The following is an 18,441-nucleotide window of genomic DNA, read 5'->3' as shown; positions in this document are numbered from 1 at the left end:
ATTTCGCAAGTTCTATGGTCGATACAATGACCTTGTCAGTAAATACAATCTATCATTAATTCGAATGCTGACTGAGGTTTTTCATACTAATTGTTAGGCCATTTTACACACTTGATTATCTACGGATTTTTCCGTTTCCCTGATCATGACAAGGAGTGACCGGTCGATAACGAGTGCTTACTCCTACATGGCACCTGACCCCATCTCTGATGTATTTAGAGGTCTGTGTTTGCTCTCCCCCCGATTTGTATTTTATCCATGGACTTTTGAGCTTGATTTCTATTCATTATCTCCATATTAAACGCGCTTGTATGCGTATGTCTGTGAGTGGGTTATTTTGTCCTTGTGCACTAAACGGAAGTCACTTAATTTGCATCGAGTTCGATATCGACGGTTACCATGCTCTATTAGATAATTATGTTCTTTTGCGAGGGATGCTCCTCTTTGCGGTGCCCTTGTTTATTTTAGTACAAAATCAGAAGAGGGAAGCCTTTTGTGCATATTTTTTGTTTGCCTGTCCCCAGCGTGGTGACCTTAAGGCACTAGGATAGACCCTGCTCTTTATTCTGTAGCACATTAAACATACATTTTTGTTTGCATGGTGTGGCAAATATTAACATGAGGTTAAGAAATTTAGTTTAATAAAAACTTAGTGACTTATCCAGTTTAGACTGAACCTTGCAAGGTCATACAAAATTTTTGCAATAGTAGAGTTGTATTAGCGCAGGAAAACTATACTTTCCAATACTATACACTTATTCGAAGTATTTAAGCTGTAAATTTCATTCTGAAAATTCTGTGGAAACACAATAAATATCGCAGGAAATTCATTCGAACTGAAATATATAAGACCCACAGTATTCGTCATAACACATAAAAAAAAGGGGGGGGGGTGCGGACAGTGATTTAATTATCTCACAATCAAAGGTCTTTCAGAAATAAAATTTGATAGACCAAAAAGAAAAAATTATCAACTCACACAAATTTCAATGTATTTCATGCACTTTCGGACCCCGCTTTTTATTGGGGGGGGGGGGGGGGGGCAAATTTTTATCATTATGGGTGCAACTGCAAAACTTAATGCTACATTAGTTTGTATCATTAGCGGTCGATCATGTCGATATTTGCTTGTTTGACTAAGCGTTGGGACTGCACTGCATTTTTGACGCTCAATGATACAATTCTATCATTAAGTAGTGATTTAGCATTAGCGCTTGAGAATGTCAACTATTAATGCAATAATTTAAGGCATAAAGCGTTGCAATTGCAACGCTTCATGATATTTCTATCATTTAGCGGCGATTTATCATTAGCGGTTGCTACAAGGCCACCTTTACCTTCTTCTCAAGGGGTAAATGAAATATGCAGGGTATGGGGTAACTCGATGTGTCTTAAATGTAGAAGGACTCACCTTATGGATTCTCCTTAGATTCATAAGTATTTTAAGGCTTGAATTAAAAAAAAGCTGTATGCTAAGATTAATTTAATTAATTCTAAATAAATTGAAATAACTTCCACATGTAACAAGGCAAAAAACGCATTGTAGCAAAATTATTGTTCATATTAAAGGAAATGAATGCAATAAATGATATCCAAAGAAAATATTTGTCAATTTTTTTTTAACCCGTCTCTCAACGATTCTGTCATCAACTGTTTTGAATCACTCTTAGGGGAACATCACTGTTTAGCCTGTGATAGTATGAGAAATCGGAGTAATTATGCTCTTCAAGATTTATTTCATTGTACCTGAATTATTACATGTAATACCATTTATGACGCTTACATTTACACCTTAGATGTTTTACAGTTAGAGGAATGTTAGTCTGACTCTTCACAAAATAACAATCACAATACAAAATTGTATTGATAATAAACAGTTTTGATTTTGTTTATCATAAACCGACCTAGCATAAAATATTCTTTGTACGTATTTAACTTTAGCATATCTAAAAAAGACTCATATTTCAGTCTCTTTGTATTCTGCTCTCTCTTACAGGGTTTTCCCGGGGTTATCTGGCTATAAAGGGGGGCTCTGACTATATAGTCATCATTCCTAGAAGGGTAACTATTATATAGCCATTTTTTAGAGGCTTTAGGACTGCCATATAGCCAGGTTTGGTTGGGAAGATGGCTATGGGGAAAGGCTACTATACAACACTGGTGTGGTCGTATGTTAAGTATAAGCAGTTTAATATCATGGTTCAAACCTTTAAATTTCAATAGATCTTTACTTAATTTGATACTTTTTCTCTCTTGTAGGCCACATGGGCGATTACAGTGTGTGGAAGACAAAGATATCAGGTGCGCATTCATAAACAGTGAGAACATAAAGAGGGTACTGGAGAAACTCGCGATTATTCCATACATCGAGAAGGACATTTATTTAAAGTTTATCCCATAATCACGTTGTTTAGTATTTTTTATTTATTTTTATTTTTATTTTTTTTTTTGATAATATGCCTCTTTGAAACAGAAATCGGAAATAGCAGTTTTGAAGAAAAATTCCTGCCTCTTTACGCGTATATCAAATTTATTCTGTTTCAAGGAGGCAATTTTTCAGAACAATGGGTATTCCGTATTCAAAAACCGGAAAATTTGACATGCGTTGTTGTGTGCCTAATTTACACCTCATTTGATTGTATAATATACATCGCTGTATCTGAAAAAATCCAACATTGTTTCTGTTACTTAAAATTCTCCTTTTTTATCTGCGACATTTCTAGGGAAATTAACAAAAGAACTGCAACACCCTCTTTTAAAACCGATTAATTTCTTTACAGTGGTTATGAAACGTGCATGGCTTCAAACATGTAATTTTCCATCCTTCAGATAGATCAAACACCGATATTTCATATCAGTTTGGTGTTAAAATCCTTAAGTTACAACACATTACGATATCGTTTATCAATTAGAATTAAAAAAAAATCTCACAAAAGATATTGACTAAACATCCCAGCTAAGTTAGCACTTTTTAGCTTAAAAACTCAAAAACTGACAATATATATGCACGGCTCTAAATGGAAGGGGGGGGGGTGGGTGGGTCCGGACCCCTTTGTGATTTTCCATCAGAGTTAAAAGGTCCTGTGTAAAAGTAACAAAGAAATTACCTTGACACCCTTGCCGGTAAACACGAATAGCCATGTTTCTGTTGAAGATACTGAGGAAATTGTGTTCTAGTGACACCCCCCCCCCCTACCCTCGACATAGTTTCTTTTTTCAGGTTTGAGGAATTGAATCAATTATACATGTATTTACTTTATTTTTTTGGAAGGGAGGGTTGAGTTGGGGGGGGAGGGAGGTGTCAAAAATGAACGGAAGTGATATCTGTTAGAGAGTTTACGTGGACCCACTTTGAAAAAAAATCTGCGCCTGTTAGACAGGGCTTATAAACCCTTCATATGTGTTACAATCTAATGATGATCTTGGGCGCTGATGTAAGATTTTCATATTTTGTCAGATGGGATGCTATACAGATGTCAAATAATCAAAATTTTATTTTTACTTTTTTGAATTAATATCAAAAACCTATACTTGAATCGGTATACAGATGTCAGTGGAGTCTCGTAATATATAAACGTGCGAAGAACTGTTCACATACTATGTGGTATCAACTTATTATTTTTAAAAGCTTATTTCTTTATTTTAACATATCGACAGACAATTTTTTTTTTCCAAAATGAGAAGGTATAGATGAAGCAAATTATGTCGGTGTTAAAATGAACCATATATATATTTTTAACCTTCTTTATAAAGTACTGATACCAGTTTAATTTGATCTTATTATCAGAGTAGCACTACTTTCTGAACAAAGAAAGAAAATTATTTCAGACGATTCATATTGAACTATCAATACTATTAGAGCACAACACAAGGTAAATTAGGGGGGGAAAAGATACCAAAAATAAAATCTTTACAAATAAGAAGATTATTTTTTTTATGAAAAAAAAAAACAAAAACAAAGGATAATTAATAATCTATTACATTTTGTAGACCAGTTCTCCACACTGACTGATGACGAACTGTTCGTGTTATTCTGTTTTCTGTGTTCCGACTCCGGTCCTCCTGACTTCACTGACACAGAGTGGCTGGACTTACTTAATAAGATACGCCTGAGAGTGTACGGTAAAGAGAATCCTGTAACAAGTGAGAAAGCGCAGCAGACTCTGGACAGACTGAAGTCACGTGATTACCTTTGGGAAGACGTGGACATGATAACGGAGGACACAAAGGATGAGACAATGTATAGGATAGCATCAATATACAGTGTTATACCATTCTATTACAGTAGTTATGACACAGCCAGTGTGTACCTGAGATCAGAGAGATACAACAGAAAACCTGGAGAGAAGTGTGTCAGTGGTGGTGGTTACTGTGATTACTTACTGATAGAGCGTCTACAGATGAACATACTGACTCACGTCACCATGGAGGACACGACTATATATGATAAGATACATCAGATATGTAAGTCAGTGAAGAAAAAAAAAATTTTCCAATTCGGAAAATGTTTCAGATGAGTGATGTAGTGATTAAGTATAGAGAATGATTTTTTTTTTGGCTAAGGAGCCTATGGAAAATATTGATTCGCATAGATTTTATAAATGAAAAAAAAATGCGTGGGGTTTAAATTCGATCTTATTTGTAATAAAATTTACTTGCAGGTATAATTAGGTATAATGTTTGTAATACATTATTCATCTTCTTCTACAGTGAATGTTTCAAACCAAAAACTAAATGACAGTGAAGATAAAAGAGAAGAATTTCTAATGGATCTAAGAAGAGAAGGGGAGGCTGTACATTACAGAGGAAGAACACAGGATAGTGTAGATCACGTGACATGGCTCTGGAGAGACTGGTTATTCTCAAGACCTGACATCGTGAGATCCTGTATAGGCCTCCATCCACACTGGGACATTTACATCATCGACAAGAAAGCTTACAGAAAAACAAGTAAGAAGAATAGTACAAAGATAAAGTCTTCATAAACATTAGCCTTATTTAACTCCTTATAATAATTAATGGTTCTAACACAAACAGGGGTGGGTGCGAGTGTTGGAAAATTATGTAGTATGTACCATATTTTTTTTTATAAACTACGTTTAATTGCACTGTTTAGAGGTATAAAATTGCTTTGATTTTCAAGCAGACTGTTGAATTCAAAGCTTTTATTCATAGATATTAAATAGCCTATAAAAGAGTATATATTATGCTGAAGTTATAATTTAATGAAAAAAACATATAAATTACATAAAATGCATGCTGTGTGTATGGAATTGACGATTTCATGGAAAACTATTTATTAGATCTTTTGACTCATTAAGCTGACGTTTATATCGATACCAGTCCTCATCAATGATCATAAAAGATCAAATTATATCTAAAAAGTACTTTGGAATACATTTTTTACTTGTATATGTGATTATACAAGCTTTGGGAGGTTTGATAAGGGTCATTAAAGGATCAGTGCACTTAAGCTATGAGAGTTGGATCCCGGTGCTTTGCCAATAATAAATTTTCGAAATTTATAAACATTTTTAATCAGAATTATACAAGAAATAACGTATCATTTTTAAACATCTATCGGGATATAAATACGGGTTTGTCACGAGATCAACTTCCATAAAACCCGAAGGGCTTTATGGTAAATTTAATCTCGTACCAACCCGTATTTATATCCCGATAGATGTTTTAAAATGATACTTTATTACTTATATTTACATTTATGACATTCATATTTTATATTTTCCTGATTGTAATCTTTAACGCGTGAAATGTTTTATTTTTCACACTAAACGGTGCGTACTTGATCCATTGATTGCGCGGCGACCCTTTATGACGTCACTGAGAAATTATGTTGAACGTTTATGACGCGAGGAACCCGTGTTTATACGGATATAGATACGCGCACAGGCATTTGGGGTATGGACACCCTCCCTTTCTATTTTTTTTTCTTTTTAAATCTGGGGTCGAGTCACCTTTTTCCTATTTTTATATTCTAATATGCACTATATGTTATCAATAATGTAACTCGTTTGTCTCTATATGCTGTTTTGAAATATACCGTTTTCGACTGATACATAAAAAGAAAGAAGACTTGCAACTCATTTCTCGTCGTCTGCCTCACCTCACTTAAACTTCGCCTGATTTTTTATCTAAAGCATAAGAACACATGGAATATCCATACATCAATAAATTTGTTACACATTATTCTTCCCTTTCATATTTCCATTTAATTTTTATGTGCCCCCGATTTGTAAATATTTCGATTAAATCACCCATATCTAGGGTAAATTTTGTTGATGTGCACTAGCTGGGACAGAAGTGCCCGGTATTTTCGGGCGTCATCATTAAGTGTAGTAAGTTCTGTATATAACTAGAAGATTCTGATGGATGATGATTAACATTTAACATACGACATAGACAACCAAATTTCACAATATTTTTATTACGAAGCCTGGAATTTTTATTAAATGCAGAACATTTGTAAAGTTAGAGTTACCGTTATTGCACTTCCGTCCCAGCTGCAATTCATTTCCGAATGTTATTTATCGATACATGCATATAATAACATATGTATCACCGTGAGTACTACATACATATATACTTTGTTTCACTACACGTTTGTATTACTACATACTACATGTACAGTGAATTAAGATTAAATGTAGTGTGAAATCGAAGTCAAATAAATGTGAATCTTTCCTAAAACATACATTCATTCTTGAATTGAAAAGCATTCAGCATATAAAAAGAAAAATGATAAAGCTAAAGAAAAATATGGGAGGGGGGGGGGTGGCATTTTTATCATATACAAAAACTTAAGATTGAGCTAATTCGGTGCTAGGCATCAAGCATATGGATACGAATCATGAAAATGATCAATATGTATGGCTATGAATCATTTATTATTTGTGTGAATCATAAAACTACACAATCTTTCTCTCCTCCATTTAAATTCATGCTGTAGAATCAATCTGGAAATAATGTGCAAATGTTTACATTCGACTTCCATGCGATTTAAATGTCTCCGCCCATTTGCGGGTACCTTTAATTCGAAAGTGGTCCAGTTCAAATTTCCGGAATTTAGGGCTTATACATGTTCTTTTCAATGACGTTGTGTGGAATTATAGCAATATGTTTAACAAAAAATTCGAAGTATAAATATCAAAAGCATATGTATGCACGATAGTCATAGATTAATTTAGCAATATAGTCTAATTTAAGGCTTAAAATGGGTGGCCGAAAAGGTTCCAAATGACATTCTAAAGTGCACTCATTCTTTAGAATCATCAAACTTTGCAAGTTTTAGCTCATACACTTGGGTCGATGGCTCAAGTGAGCTATTCTGACCGAAGTTTTTTCGTCGTCCATCAATCTGCTTGTCTGTTAACTTTTTATCTTCTACAGAACTCAAAGCCAATTTCTACCAAACATGCCAGGATCCGTCCTTGGTTGAAGGGATTTGAAGAAACATGTCCTTTTTAAAGGGAGATAATTAATAAGAAGTAAAAATCAATGCCAACTTTAAAAACTATTCTAAAATACGACTACACCAGAAAATTTTAGAACTTTCTTGAAAGTTTCATAACTTAATGTAGATTTTAATCTGAACAATTTATGCCACCTTATGCCACCTTTCCTCCTAAAGGGCTACAAATGGCATATAAAGTTTTAAATAGGAGTATGTAGACTCGTTAATACTCTAGCTTAAGGAACGTTCTTTTCATTCTCAGCATAGGAATATTTGATATCATATAATATGGTAGTTTAGACTAAAGATTGTTTAAATCATAACCACTAAATGTAACTTAGAAATATATATATTTTTAAAAAATCTGTTAATGAACCATAGCAAGGCCACGGTGACGCATTATGTCCCAAGAGCTCCTAGTTAGCTCACCTGAGCCAAAGCCTCTTTTCCAATCAAAATGTGTTTGTTGTCTGTCATCATTTTCTTCTAAACCTTTTCAAAATTTCATCTTCATCCACCAGTCCAAATTCAACCAAACTTTGTAAACAGCATCCTTAAATGAAGGAAATTCAACTTTTTGAAATGAAGGGCCACATGCTCTATCAAAGGGAAGATAGTTAGTAATTAGGAAAATGAAATGGCAATTTAAAAAAAATAAAAATAATAATTATTGAGAAAAAAATGTTTTTAAAAAATCCCAAGAACCACTGGGCTGGAAAAGATGAAATGTATGTGAAAACTTTATTATGTAGTGTAAATTCAAGTTTGTAAGAATTATGACACACGGGAAGGGTCAAATTAGGCAATCAAATTTTTACATGGAAAGTTATACTTTATACTTTAAACTTTATCTTTAAAAATCAAAAGAGAAGCAAAGATATAATAAGACATATTCAAAAATAAGCAACATTAGGTAGCGTAGATTCAAGTAGGTTTAAATATGATCAAATAAGTACGTTCGAGTATGACCCAGGGGAAAGGGTGGATCCAAAGCAGAAAATCAAAGTATTATGCAGGGATAATATATATATATATATATATATATATATATATATATATATATATATATATATATATATATATATATATATATATATATATCGTTGAAATTAGATCGCCTCAAGAACAGCAAAGCCATGAATGGTCATAATTATTTGGAAGCATTCTTAGGTATATATTGCAACTTCAAATCAACGCGGGATATGATTGGGCCATAATGGGCGATCAAACTTTAAAAATCTTTGAAAATCTTCTTCTCAAGAACATCAAAGCCATGGTAACATGTAGACATATTAATCTGGAAACATCCTCAGGCAGTGTAGGTTCAAGCGTTTTTGAAACCCCAGGGTAGGGTGGAGTCATATTAGGCAATCAAAGTTTTACATAAAATATGGAAAAAAAAATCTTTTTAAATTAAAAGGAGAACAAAGCCATGATTAGTCACATTAATCTCTAAGCGTCCTCAACTATTGTAGACACTAGTTTCTTCTAGTCATGTCCCCTGAGATAGGATGGGACAAAATAAGAGAAAGAAAAATTTGAGTAATTTTTTACCTAAAATATGTGAGAAAAATTCTGTAAAATTCTTCTGGTTCATGATGATTTATACATGTATTAATAAAGAGGCATTAATAGATAATGTAGACGTCTAGATCTATTTCAACCCCCCCCCCCCCCCCCCCCCCCCCCCGATCAGGGTTACACCAGGAGATTATAGATTTACTTTGTATTACATGTACACAGGAATAATTCTTTCAAAATCCCCAGAAGGACAGGAGAGACATAATTTATTAGTCATTTGTTATGAAATCGTCCTTAGTAACATGTAGTGTACATTTGAATTGATTGAAATCAATTTCTCAGGGGATACGAATGGGACACAATAGGAGATCAAGGTTTTATACATTATAGTAAAGGAGGAAATTTTTAAAAAACTTTAAAAAGGCCAGGATCCTTAGGTTGTGTAAATTCAAGACTGTTTACATCAGGTCCAAGGGGGTTCAATGTAGGTGGTGATATATCAGGGGATCAGAGTTATTCAAGGAAGTATGTAGGAACCAGTAGCAATGCTATGTTATATCATAACAATACGATAAAAATATCTTATGTTACGGTGGATCTTTTTTTTCTTAAATTATTGTCCCTAGAGTTAAGTTAAAATCGGAGTTTACAAAATGATATTGTACAGGGAAAAATCTTTTTTAAAATCCCCTACAGAAGAGAAAAGCCATGCTAAGAATATTGATATTAAAGCATCCCAATGTTGTGTAGATTCACGCTGGTTTAATCATAACCCGTTGAGATTAGGTAGAGGTTACAATAAAGATTCATATTTTTAAGTTCATGGGAAAAATCAATTTTTAGTGTAAGAACAACAGGTACCAGGTGACTCAGGCAGACTTTTCAAAATCCGTCGGTCCTGTCGGCTAGGCTGGAAAAATTTTATCTAGACCGATAACTTTTAAAAGAAAGAACGTAGAAAAAATCGAGCGTGACGCAAATTTAAAAAGGGTCTGGATCGGGATGCGCAGCTGAAGGTTACAAACACAGAAAAGAAGACCGCGTTCGCGGCTTGGTGACCATGGTCAATTATTTTGTTACAGCAATAACCAAAGATATAGAACATGTCATTTATGTCTCTTATTGACTCTCTCTGTCCTAAGAAAAAAATTCTAAGATTGAAGACTGGTGAAAATAATAAAGGGCATTTTGGTGTTGTTACTTATTTTCCTTTCTCAGCCTCAAAATAAGGTTCATGTATCTGGTCTGACAAAACTTTGACCTGTACCATTTGACAGTGATTTCAAAATTTCACCATAGTGGGGAGCAGATGGGACCGAAAACCATTGGCTATAGCGAAGATGATTGCTTTCTTGAAATCAGAAAACGTCTTACTGTCATCATGGTATTATGACAGCAATAGTGTTATTTTTTGCGTGGACCCTGAGGTCCACGCAGAAAATATATAAACGGGGTTAAACCGGATGCCATGGGCTTACGTCAGGCTACGCATGCGCGAGAATGCTAGAGTGTTCGCCTCTAAGACAACTTGCCCTTAGAACAATTCGCCAAATTCGCCAATCATTGGCAAACCCCGCTCTCGTGCACATCGTATTTATGTAGTATTTGGCATAACCAAAGTCCAAATTTCTCTTTCATACATATATCATTATATACAAACTAATTTCTATGAGACAAGCATTGGAAATAAGTAGGAAGAACTTATAAAGATAGCTTAATTAACAGCTTGAACATGTTGAATTAAAGTACTAAGTTTTAAAAGATAGTCTTTACAATGTTTACCGGCAGTAATTTTGTGCATCAAGGCTCAAAAAATAATTTGATAGACAGCAACCCAAATATAGCTTGATACAGGCCTGTAGCAACATTTTTCCATGTGGGGGCGAGGGAGAAACATAAAAAAAAAAATTCTGCGTACTACAGATCTGTGCTACAAGTGTACCATCTATCTTTCAAATGACAGAATATCTTCCGTATAAATCTAGTACAGATGTCAAGTCCTAGCCGTTATGGGATACATGTATCGAAATAGCCCGATTTTTTAAATGATAAAACTATAGGTCAATCGGGGATAAAATTTAACAATTTTGCTATGAAAGTTGTATCACTCAAAGTAGTAGATCATTGTAGAAAATATTAACAAAAGGTTAAAATGTGCCACCTTTCACAGTAACAAATGAACTCGTCCATGGATGCAATGACGGTCGTTTTAACAAGAATAGATGTGGGTTATTCCATATCAAAGATATTCGACTTTTAATTCACTCGAATTTTCACTAGAAAAAAAAAACTGCACATGTTATAAAACTGGTGTATAGTTCTTCATGTCCGGACCGTAGCAAATACCGTCACCAGTCTAAGCGTCACTAGCAAACAGTGCATACACACCGGTGCTTGCAAGACCAAATAGTCTAGGTCTACACACGTGCGATGAGATTGTCAATCGCATCTTCTCAGACCTTTCTGGCAAGCTCGGAAAAACACCTTGTTTTGCCGAGAAGTTACGATTGCAGATATAAACCATTCCGTTATCTAAAAAGAGAAAGAGAAAAAAAAAACACACAAAATTATTTTTTATTTTTGTGTGTTTTATATTCATCGAGTTAATCGATAACCTAGCATCGCTTTAGATACAAATACAAATATTTTATTGGCACAAACACAATTACAGTAATTGGTAAAGACCAATACAGAACATATTAATAAGCATAATAATACAGTAGAATACAACTAGAAAAGAAAATAGATAACTCGAGACCCTCTAGTGCTCGAGTACATGTTCGGATCCAGCAGTTTTTAAAAAAAAGGGGGGGGGGGAGTTTTAGGTCACACACCGCAGGCACTTAAATTCAAGCCCGTAGCAACGGTTTGCAAAGGGGGCAACCTTCAAAAAGAGTTGGCAACCAAAAAAAATAATAATATGATTAATAAATAAATAAATAAAATAAAAATAACAACCTGTGCACCACATTTCTTCTAACTTTTCGGTACATTTTGATTTGTTTTTAAATGTTGATTTTTACATATTTAGAATCTTCCCACAACAAAGAGTGCGGGGAGCTTCCAATCAAAACTTATATATTAAAATTATAACAACAGATAATTTTTTTTTTAGAAAAAGTGAGCCCCCTCCCCTACATGCTACAGGGACATTTTGAACCTTTCTCTTCATTGATTAAAATATCCCCATAATATAAGGAATAAGGAAAGAAATATTCTCTTATGCATACTCCGTTTCATGACTTTTTAGGCATACTTCTTAAAGTTAGTTACTTTAGAAGATGGTCCAAAAATGGCATAGCCGTAGGTTCACCGGAATCTTCCGATGATATCAAAGTGAATTCTTACATGTTACGTGTGGGTGGTCGAGGCCCGGGGCCAAGGTTGAGAAGGTACACGGAGGAAAGCAATTATAAGCAAAACTCTATCTAGAGAGCGGAAAGGGCAAAGATTGTAGTACTTATTTTATTGAAAATACTAGATGTAAAAATATCTATATTACAGAAGAAAAAACACACATTCTCTCTCTCTCTCTCTCTCTCTCTGCAAAAATAAAGGGGGTTCCAAAGTCCGGAGACACCTCCTTTCCCGGATCCGCCAATGGGGTTAAAATTCAACCATTACGATACCTGCACGCTTAAGCCTCTTTTAATTCTATTGTTAATTTTAAAGGCTACAATTATGACAAATACCTAGATCAACATTTCATTTCAAGGTCATGATTTTTTTTATCATTACAGCGTAATTGAGCAGATTTAAATATAACCATGAAAATACAAGATACCTGGTACATGTAAAAAATTAATTTAATTACGCTTTTGTATAATCACTAAATCTACAAATTTTCTTTGAATTTCGTTTAGAAACACATGCATATGGTCCACGTATTGCAGTCCTTCTTTAAAGGACAGCAACTTGTCCTATCTATAGAGAGGTGTAAGAAAGACGGTTTAAATTTATTTATTTCAATCAGTGTTGATGAAACGGTGAAGGCATGGCTTTTGGCTATTGTTGTACTTTCTCAAATGAGAAAAGAGATAGAAAATGCTGTAACCAAAAAAAGGACTTGTCCCAATGAATATACCTGTGAAATTTAAAAGCCAAAGCACTAGCCATTCAAAAAGTTAGGGACAAGGTCATTTTTTTTAAATATGGGTCATACTCCAAAGTCAAGGCCGAAGGGTACCCAGGGAAAGGTCTTGTCATACGAAGTACACATGTGAAATCCCCAGCACCAACAGTTCAGAAGTTATGGCCAAGGCAAAACTTTTTTAAAAGTAGGTAAAAACTCCACGGTCAAAGTCAAAAGATCAAAATTGTTAGTATCCAAAGGAAGGTCTTGTAACAAGAAATAAACCTGTGAAAAATGAAGACCTTATTCCAAACCGTTCAAAAGTTACGGCCAAGGTTAGATTTTTTTTAAAAGTGGGTCAAACTCCAAAGTCAAAAAGTCAAAACTGTTGGTATCCAAGAGAAGGCCTTGTCAAAAGAAAAACATGTATACCTGTAAAAAATGAAGACCCTATTACTTACCGTTCAGAAGTTATGACCAAGGTAAAGTTTTTTTAAAACTGGGTCAAACTTAAAGGTCAATGTCAAAAGGTCAAAAATATTTATATCCGTCCAAAGAACGTGTCATAGTAAAACACATGTGAAGTATGAAAGCTCTAGCACTACAGGTTTAAAAGTTATGGCCAAGGTTAAAGTTTGCAAATTTTGCATAAGTTGGTCAAGGATAAAAGGTCAAATATGTTGATACCCAAGGAAAGGTCTTGTAACAAGGAATACACATGAAAACCAGAAAAACTTATAGTTCCAGCCAATCAAAAGTTTCGGGCAAATTAGTGTTTTTTTGTTTTTTTTTAATGGTTTTTTGGGGTTTTTCTTGCATACAGACAAACAAACAGCTAGGCAGACAGACGTTCGGACAGGGCAAAAACTCTATACCCCGATACTTTGATTGCAGTGGCATGAAAATGCAGTAAATGATATAATTTTGTTGAAATAGATTAACAATCAAGCAAATAATTGCTGATCTTGGCAAGGGGTATAACTCTGTCAAGGAGAATTGCAAAACGTGCTTAAATGAACAAAATTACATAGATATATATTCGTTAAAATTTAAAAGCAAAATTATTAAAACTTACTTCTAAGAATGAATAGAGACCGAATTATTATAATACTATTTTCATTTTTTTTCTTGTATTTTGCAAATGTCTGCCTGCTTTATATTGCAATCGCGTTGAAAAAAAAAATTAAAAGCAAAATTATTAAAACTTACTTCTTAGAATGAATAGAGACCGCATTTTTATAATACTATTTATGCAAATACACTGACAATAGTTTTGCTTCGTTTGATACTGCAAAAACAAAATGAAGATAGTTTGAATTGAAAACTGTCATTTATTTTAATCTAATAAATGACAAGACAAATCATGCAAAATACTAATTATTCAAAATGACAAGCATTACACAATCATAAAAACATGTGCATAAAATTAACAAATACATTTTGTTAAGCCAAATATCATAGGTGGGGCATAAAAAATCGCCCATACAGTTTTAAAACATCCGAAACTGTATCCAAATTATTTATCTTTTACTTACTCACAAAAACAAAAGAAAATAATTTTTGAACGTACAATTAATTTCTCCCATCAAACATGGCAAGAAAATAAAAAGTTTTTGGGTGGGATGGTGGGTAAAAACAAATCAAGATTTTTCATTTTTTTTCTTGTATTTTGCAAATGTCTGCCTGCTTTATATTGCAATCGCGATGAAAAAAGGCACAATCAGATTTTCATTAGTAATCGTACGCGTAACTGATAAGCATAGTAAATTATTATATAGAAATTTACAATGGTGTTTTTTTATTCCTCAATTTCTATAAAAAGAAAAAAAAAAGAATTATACTCGCCAGGTGTATAACAGAAATCTGGATTTCTTTCTGAAAAACCATATTATACATTTTAAACGGATATATTTCAACGCAGCTGTCAGCATGTACTGTAAATATCTCGAATTTCTTAAAAATGAGTATGTAAATGCAAAACAGCACAATTTTAATAAAGTGTGCGATTTATTATTCATTTCTGGATGAACCGAATAGTTTATATTCGATCCTAGAAAGGTTCTGTTTATTAAAAATCATTTTATGCTTTAAAATTGATCAAAAAGCGTGGTAGATTTGCATTAATAATTTATATTTTGGTAAAATTGTTATTACACGGGACTTTATCTTTATCTAACTCCTTTTTTTTATTTCATTCAATGTAGGCACATTTCATAATTATTCAGAAGTCGACAGAAGTCTTCTTTACAGTTTACTGTTGTGTGACAAGTACACTGATATTGTAAATGGAGAGGTGTTCAAGTCAATATTGGTAAAGATACGAGAAAATTATTTTCAAAAGCTTTCTCCGTCTGATGCTGTGAAAGTAAAGCATCTTCAGCATGTGATGAAGGAAACACAGAATGGTAGCGTAACATTTGTATCAGACGACATCCGACATGACGTCATGTACGCATTTGTGACGGAGTGTCTGGTGGAGGACAGTGATCTAGAGTCTTTCATGACCACGGCGTCACGTGACGTGATATCAGATTACTGCCGTTCCTGGGATTATGAGAGGAGTGAGGGAGAGAGATGTCTGTATGTACCAAAAAGTCCGGCGAAAATGTACGATCTCTTCATAGACAAACTACAGCTGGACATCATCACACACTGTACCGTTTGTGACTGGGGGATCCATGAGAGTATCAGTAAACGTTGTGAGTATTTATATCTTTAAAATAAGATATTTTAATTTTGATAATTTTTTTTTTCTAGATACCAAGTTAAATGAATCGAAAGAAAAATAGCACCTATAATTATAAGTGAATTTAGTACATGTACAGTTTACGCAGTTGTTGAATTTCTACAGCTGTCTTTTTATAAACAATAAATTTTCCAAATAAAATCATGATATAATGTTATCATATGACCCTATTATATCTACCGGTACACTAAAAATACTGCTCTCATTTTAACATTTCAGGTATTTAATGCTAATTATATGACACAAAACACCGATTTATTTATTATCTGGTCAATCTGTCTGTGGAAACGATGGAGATCTGTCAGGGGCCTGTTAATAAGTGAATTGAAAAGGGGTGGGAAAAACCACCTTGACTGGTCACAGGCATATTGGTTTCTCTTTATTAGTATATAGTATATAGTCTTCGCGCTAAAAGCATATTGAAAAAAATTTACAAATCTCTGAATTGTTCAGAAAACACTTTTATAAATTTAATATTGATAAAAGCTTATGATTCATTTTGCAGTTACTCAGATTTGAGAGAGTTTTGTTAGACATTATAAAAACTGAACATTAAAAACAATATTTTGAATATATTGAATATTGTTATACCTTTAAAAATTTGTTCCTATATAAATCAATACTAATAAAAGTCTAACATTTCCAATGTTTTACTGAGTGGGCATAAAAAAAAATCGATGTTTGACCGCGGAGTAGGATGGTGGACTTGTCGATGAGATGTTGGACCGCTTACGTCACACAGTGGGCGGGGTCAGCTAAATCTCATTTGCTGGTTGAAGAATTGATTGACTATTTAGGACATTTATTACACCTGTGGCAAACATGTTTTTTCCGGGGGGGGGGGGGGGGGAGGGGCTTTAGAAGATTCCTTGCAGTCCTGGTTGAATAATGCGTTGATTATTTATAGAATACGTCAATTAGCAGCATTTCAATTTATTCGATAAAGGTGTTTAAGTTTCTTTGGCAGCTGTCTGTAAATCTACTCTTTATTGAAAAGTGGAGAAGCATTTTTTGTGCACTGGTGATGGTCCTGAGTAACGGGATTGTTGACATGTTATAAATATGTTGACAACTACGTTCAACAAAAATATACAAGAATCCAAATATATATTAAGTCAATTACTATTTGATTGACATGCTTAACAACGATTCAACTTCAGTAATTGGTTTAAATTGGGAGTATCCCCTCCCCAATCAGGGTTTAAGTACCGTAGAATTGAAATAGCGGTAACCGTTTTACTGATGGAATTTCATAAAAACATTAACCTACAAAGAATTTCAAAAAAAAAAAAACAAAAAAAAAACAAAAAACAAAAAACAAAAAAAAAAACAAAAACAAAAAAAAAAAAACAAAAAAAACAAAAAAAAAAAAAAAACAAAAAAAAAAAAAAAAAAAAAATAGAAATTACACATTGGTTCATATTTTAATAGATACTCTGACTATAAGTTACCGTTAATACAGCAGCATACATTTTATAGGTAAAACAAAATGTTTGGTAACAAATTCAACTTTAAACTTAAATAAAAATATATCAGAATTTACACCTACAGAAATAGAACAAAAGCACGGCAAAGCGGAGCATCCCCTCGAAAAGAACATATCTATAAATCAAGACAGCATTCGACATCGATCCCGATCCAAATTACGTCACTTCCGTTTCGAACAGGACATAACCCACAACACACGCTACTATATCCCCTTCAAATCAGTTGCGAGGGGATAACAAGGATTAAACTTTGCAATAGAAATAATATTTCTTACACAGAACGTTAAAAGTAAAGTAAGAAATAAATAATTATGTGATAGTTATGTAATCAGGTATTGCATATAAGTAATGGAGACTTATTCCTGAATTATATTCCTTGTTATAGTCCTAATGGGTAAGAGAATATCATTTGCGGCTAATGAATTAGCGGCACTGCGGGGTCGTAATTTATTCTAAACCATAGGGAGAATTATTCTGCATTCCCTATGGTATTCCAATATACTATCTATAAAAAGGTAAAATTAGGTTTCCGAATCTATTAAGGACAATGATGCTGGTAAATAAAAAGCAAAATAATTTCAGTAATACCTTAACGAGTCGAGTCTTGACGAATGGATGTGGACAGTAGAGTATAGGGTCTCCGAACTGAGAAAAGTGTAATGTACATAGTTTTTTTAATATTGTGTGTAAGCAGTTATTGGATTATGACACTAGATGAGTTTATTGATGGAGAGGATTTAATCTTTGCTAGAATTCACATGAAAGAAGTCACTAGATAATTAAAGAAACAAATTTACACCTTATGAATATCAATTCTTTTGACAGAATCACTTAAAGACAATTAGAATGTGTTAATTCTTCTTCAGAGAGAATGAGATAAACAATACACAACCAGTTAAATAATAGGCACGCAACGATAATAAATAAAGAATTTCACAGAAAAACGTCTAAATTTAAAATGATATATTAGAATGTTATTTATTTCAGATAATTATTTATGACTATTTACCAGTCAAAAAGGTAAATTTTACTTGGTAATAGTTATATGAGCATAAAAAAAGATGCACCTGATATATGCTTGATATACATCTATATTCTCCTTTTTAAATGTGATACTGTCCGATTTCGCTTAGTGTACACAGTA

General features: G+C 33.4%; 1 protein-coding gene across 1 annotated transcript in view; it reads left to right on the top strand.

The window, feature by feature from the left end:
• Nucleotides 1–2,262: 2,262 nt before the first annotated feature.
• LOC133203371 (uncharacterized) overlaps nucleotides 2,263–18,441 on the top strand; it is a 284,718-nt gene continuing 268,539 nt past the window's right edge. Inside the window, exons 1-4 of the mRNA XM_061339162.1 lie at nucleotides 2,263–2,301; nucleotides 3,991–4,464; nucleotides 4,711–4,950; nucleotides 15,269–15,763. Coding sequence (XP_061195146.1) covers nucleotides 2,265–2,301; nucleotides 3,991–4,464; nucleotides 4,711–4,950; nucleotides 15,269–15,763 — 1,246 coding nt within the window. The 5' untranslated portion in view covers nucleotides 2,263–2,264. The remainder of the gene's footprint in view (nucleotides 2,302–3,990; nucleotides 4,465–4,710; nucleotides 4,951–15,268; nucleotides 15,764–18,441) is intronic.

This window comes from Saccostrea echinata, unplaced genomic scaffold (assembly GCF_033153115.1).
Source record: "Saccostrea echinata isolate AGI-Se365-2 ecotype Australia unplaced genomic scaffold, CSIRO_AGI_Sech_v1 ptg000050l, whole genome shotgun sequence".
Classification (NCBI taxonomy): Eukaryota; Metazoa; Mollusca; class Bivalvia; order Ostreida; family Ostreidae; genus Saccostrea; species Saccostrea echinata.
The sequence above is the reverse complement of the archived record's forward strand: the minus strand, read 5'-3'. Positions and strand labels throughout refer to the sequence as shown.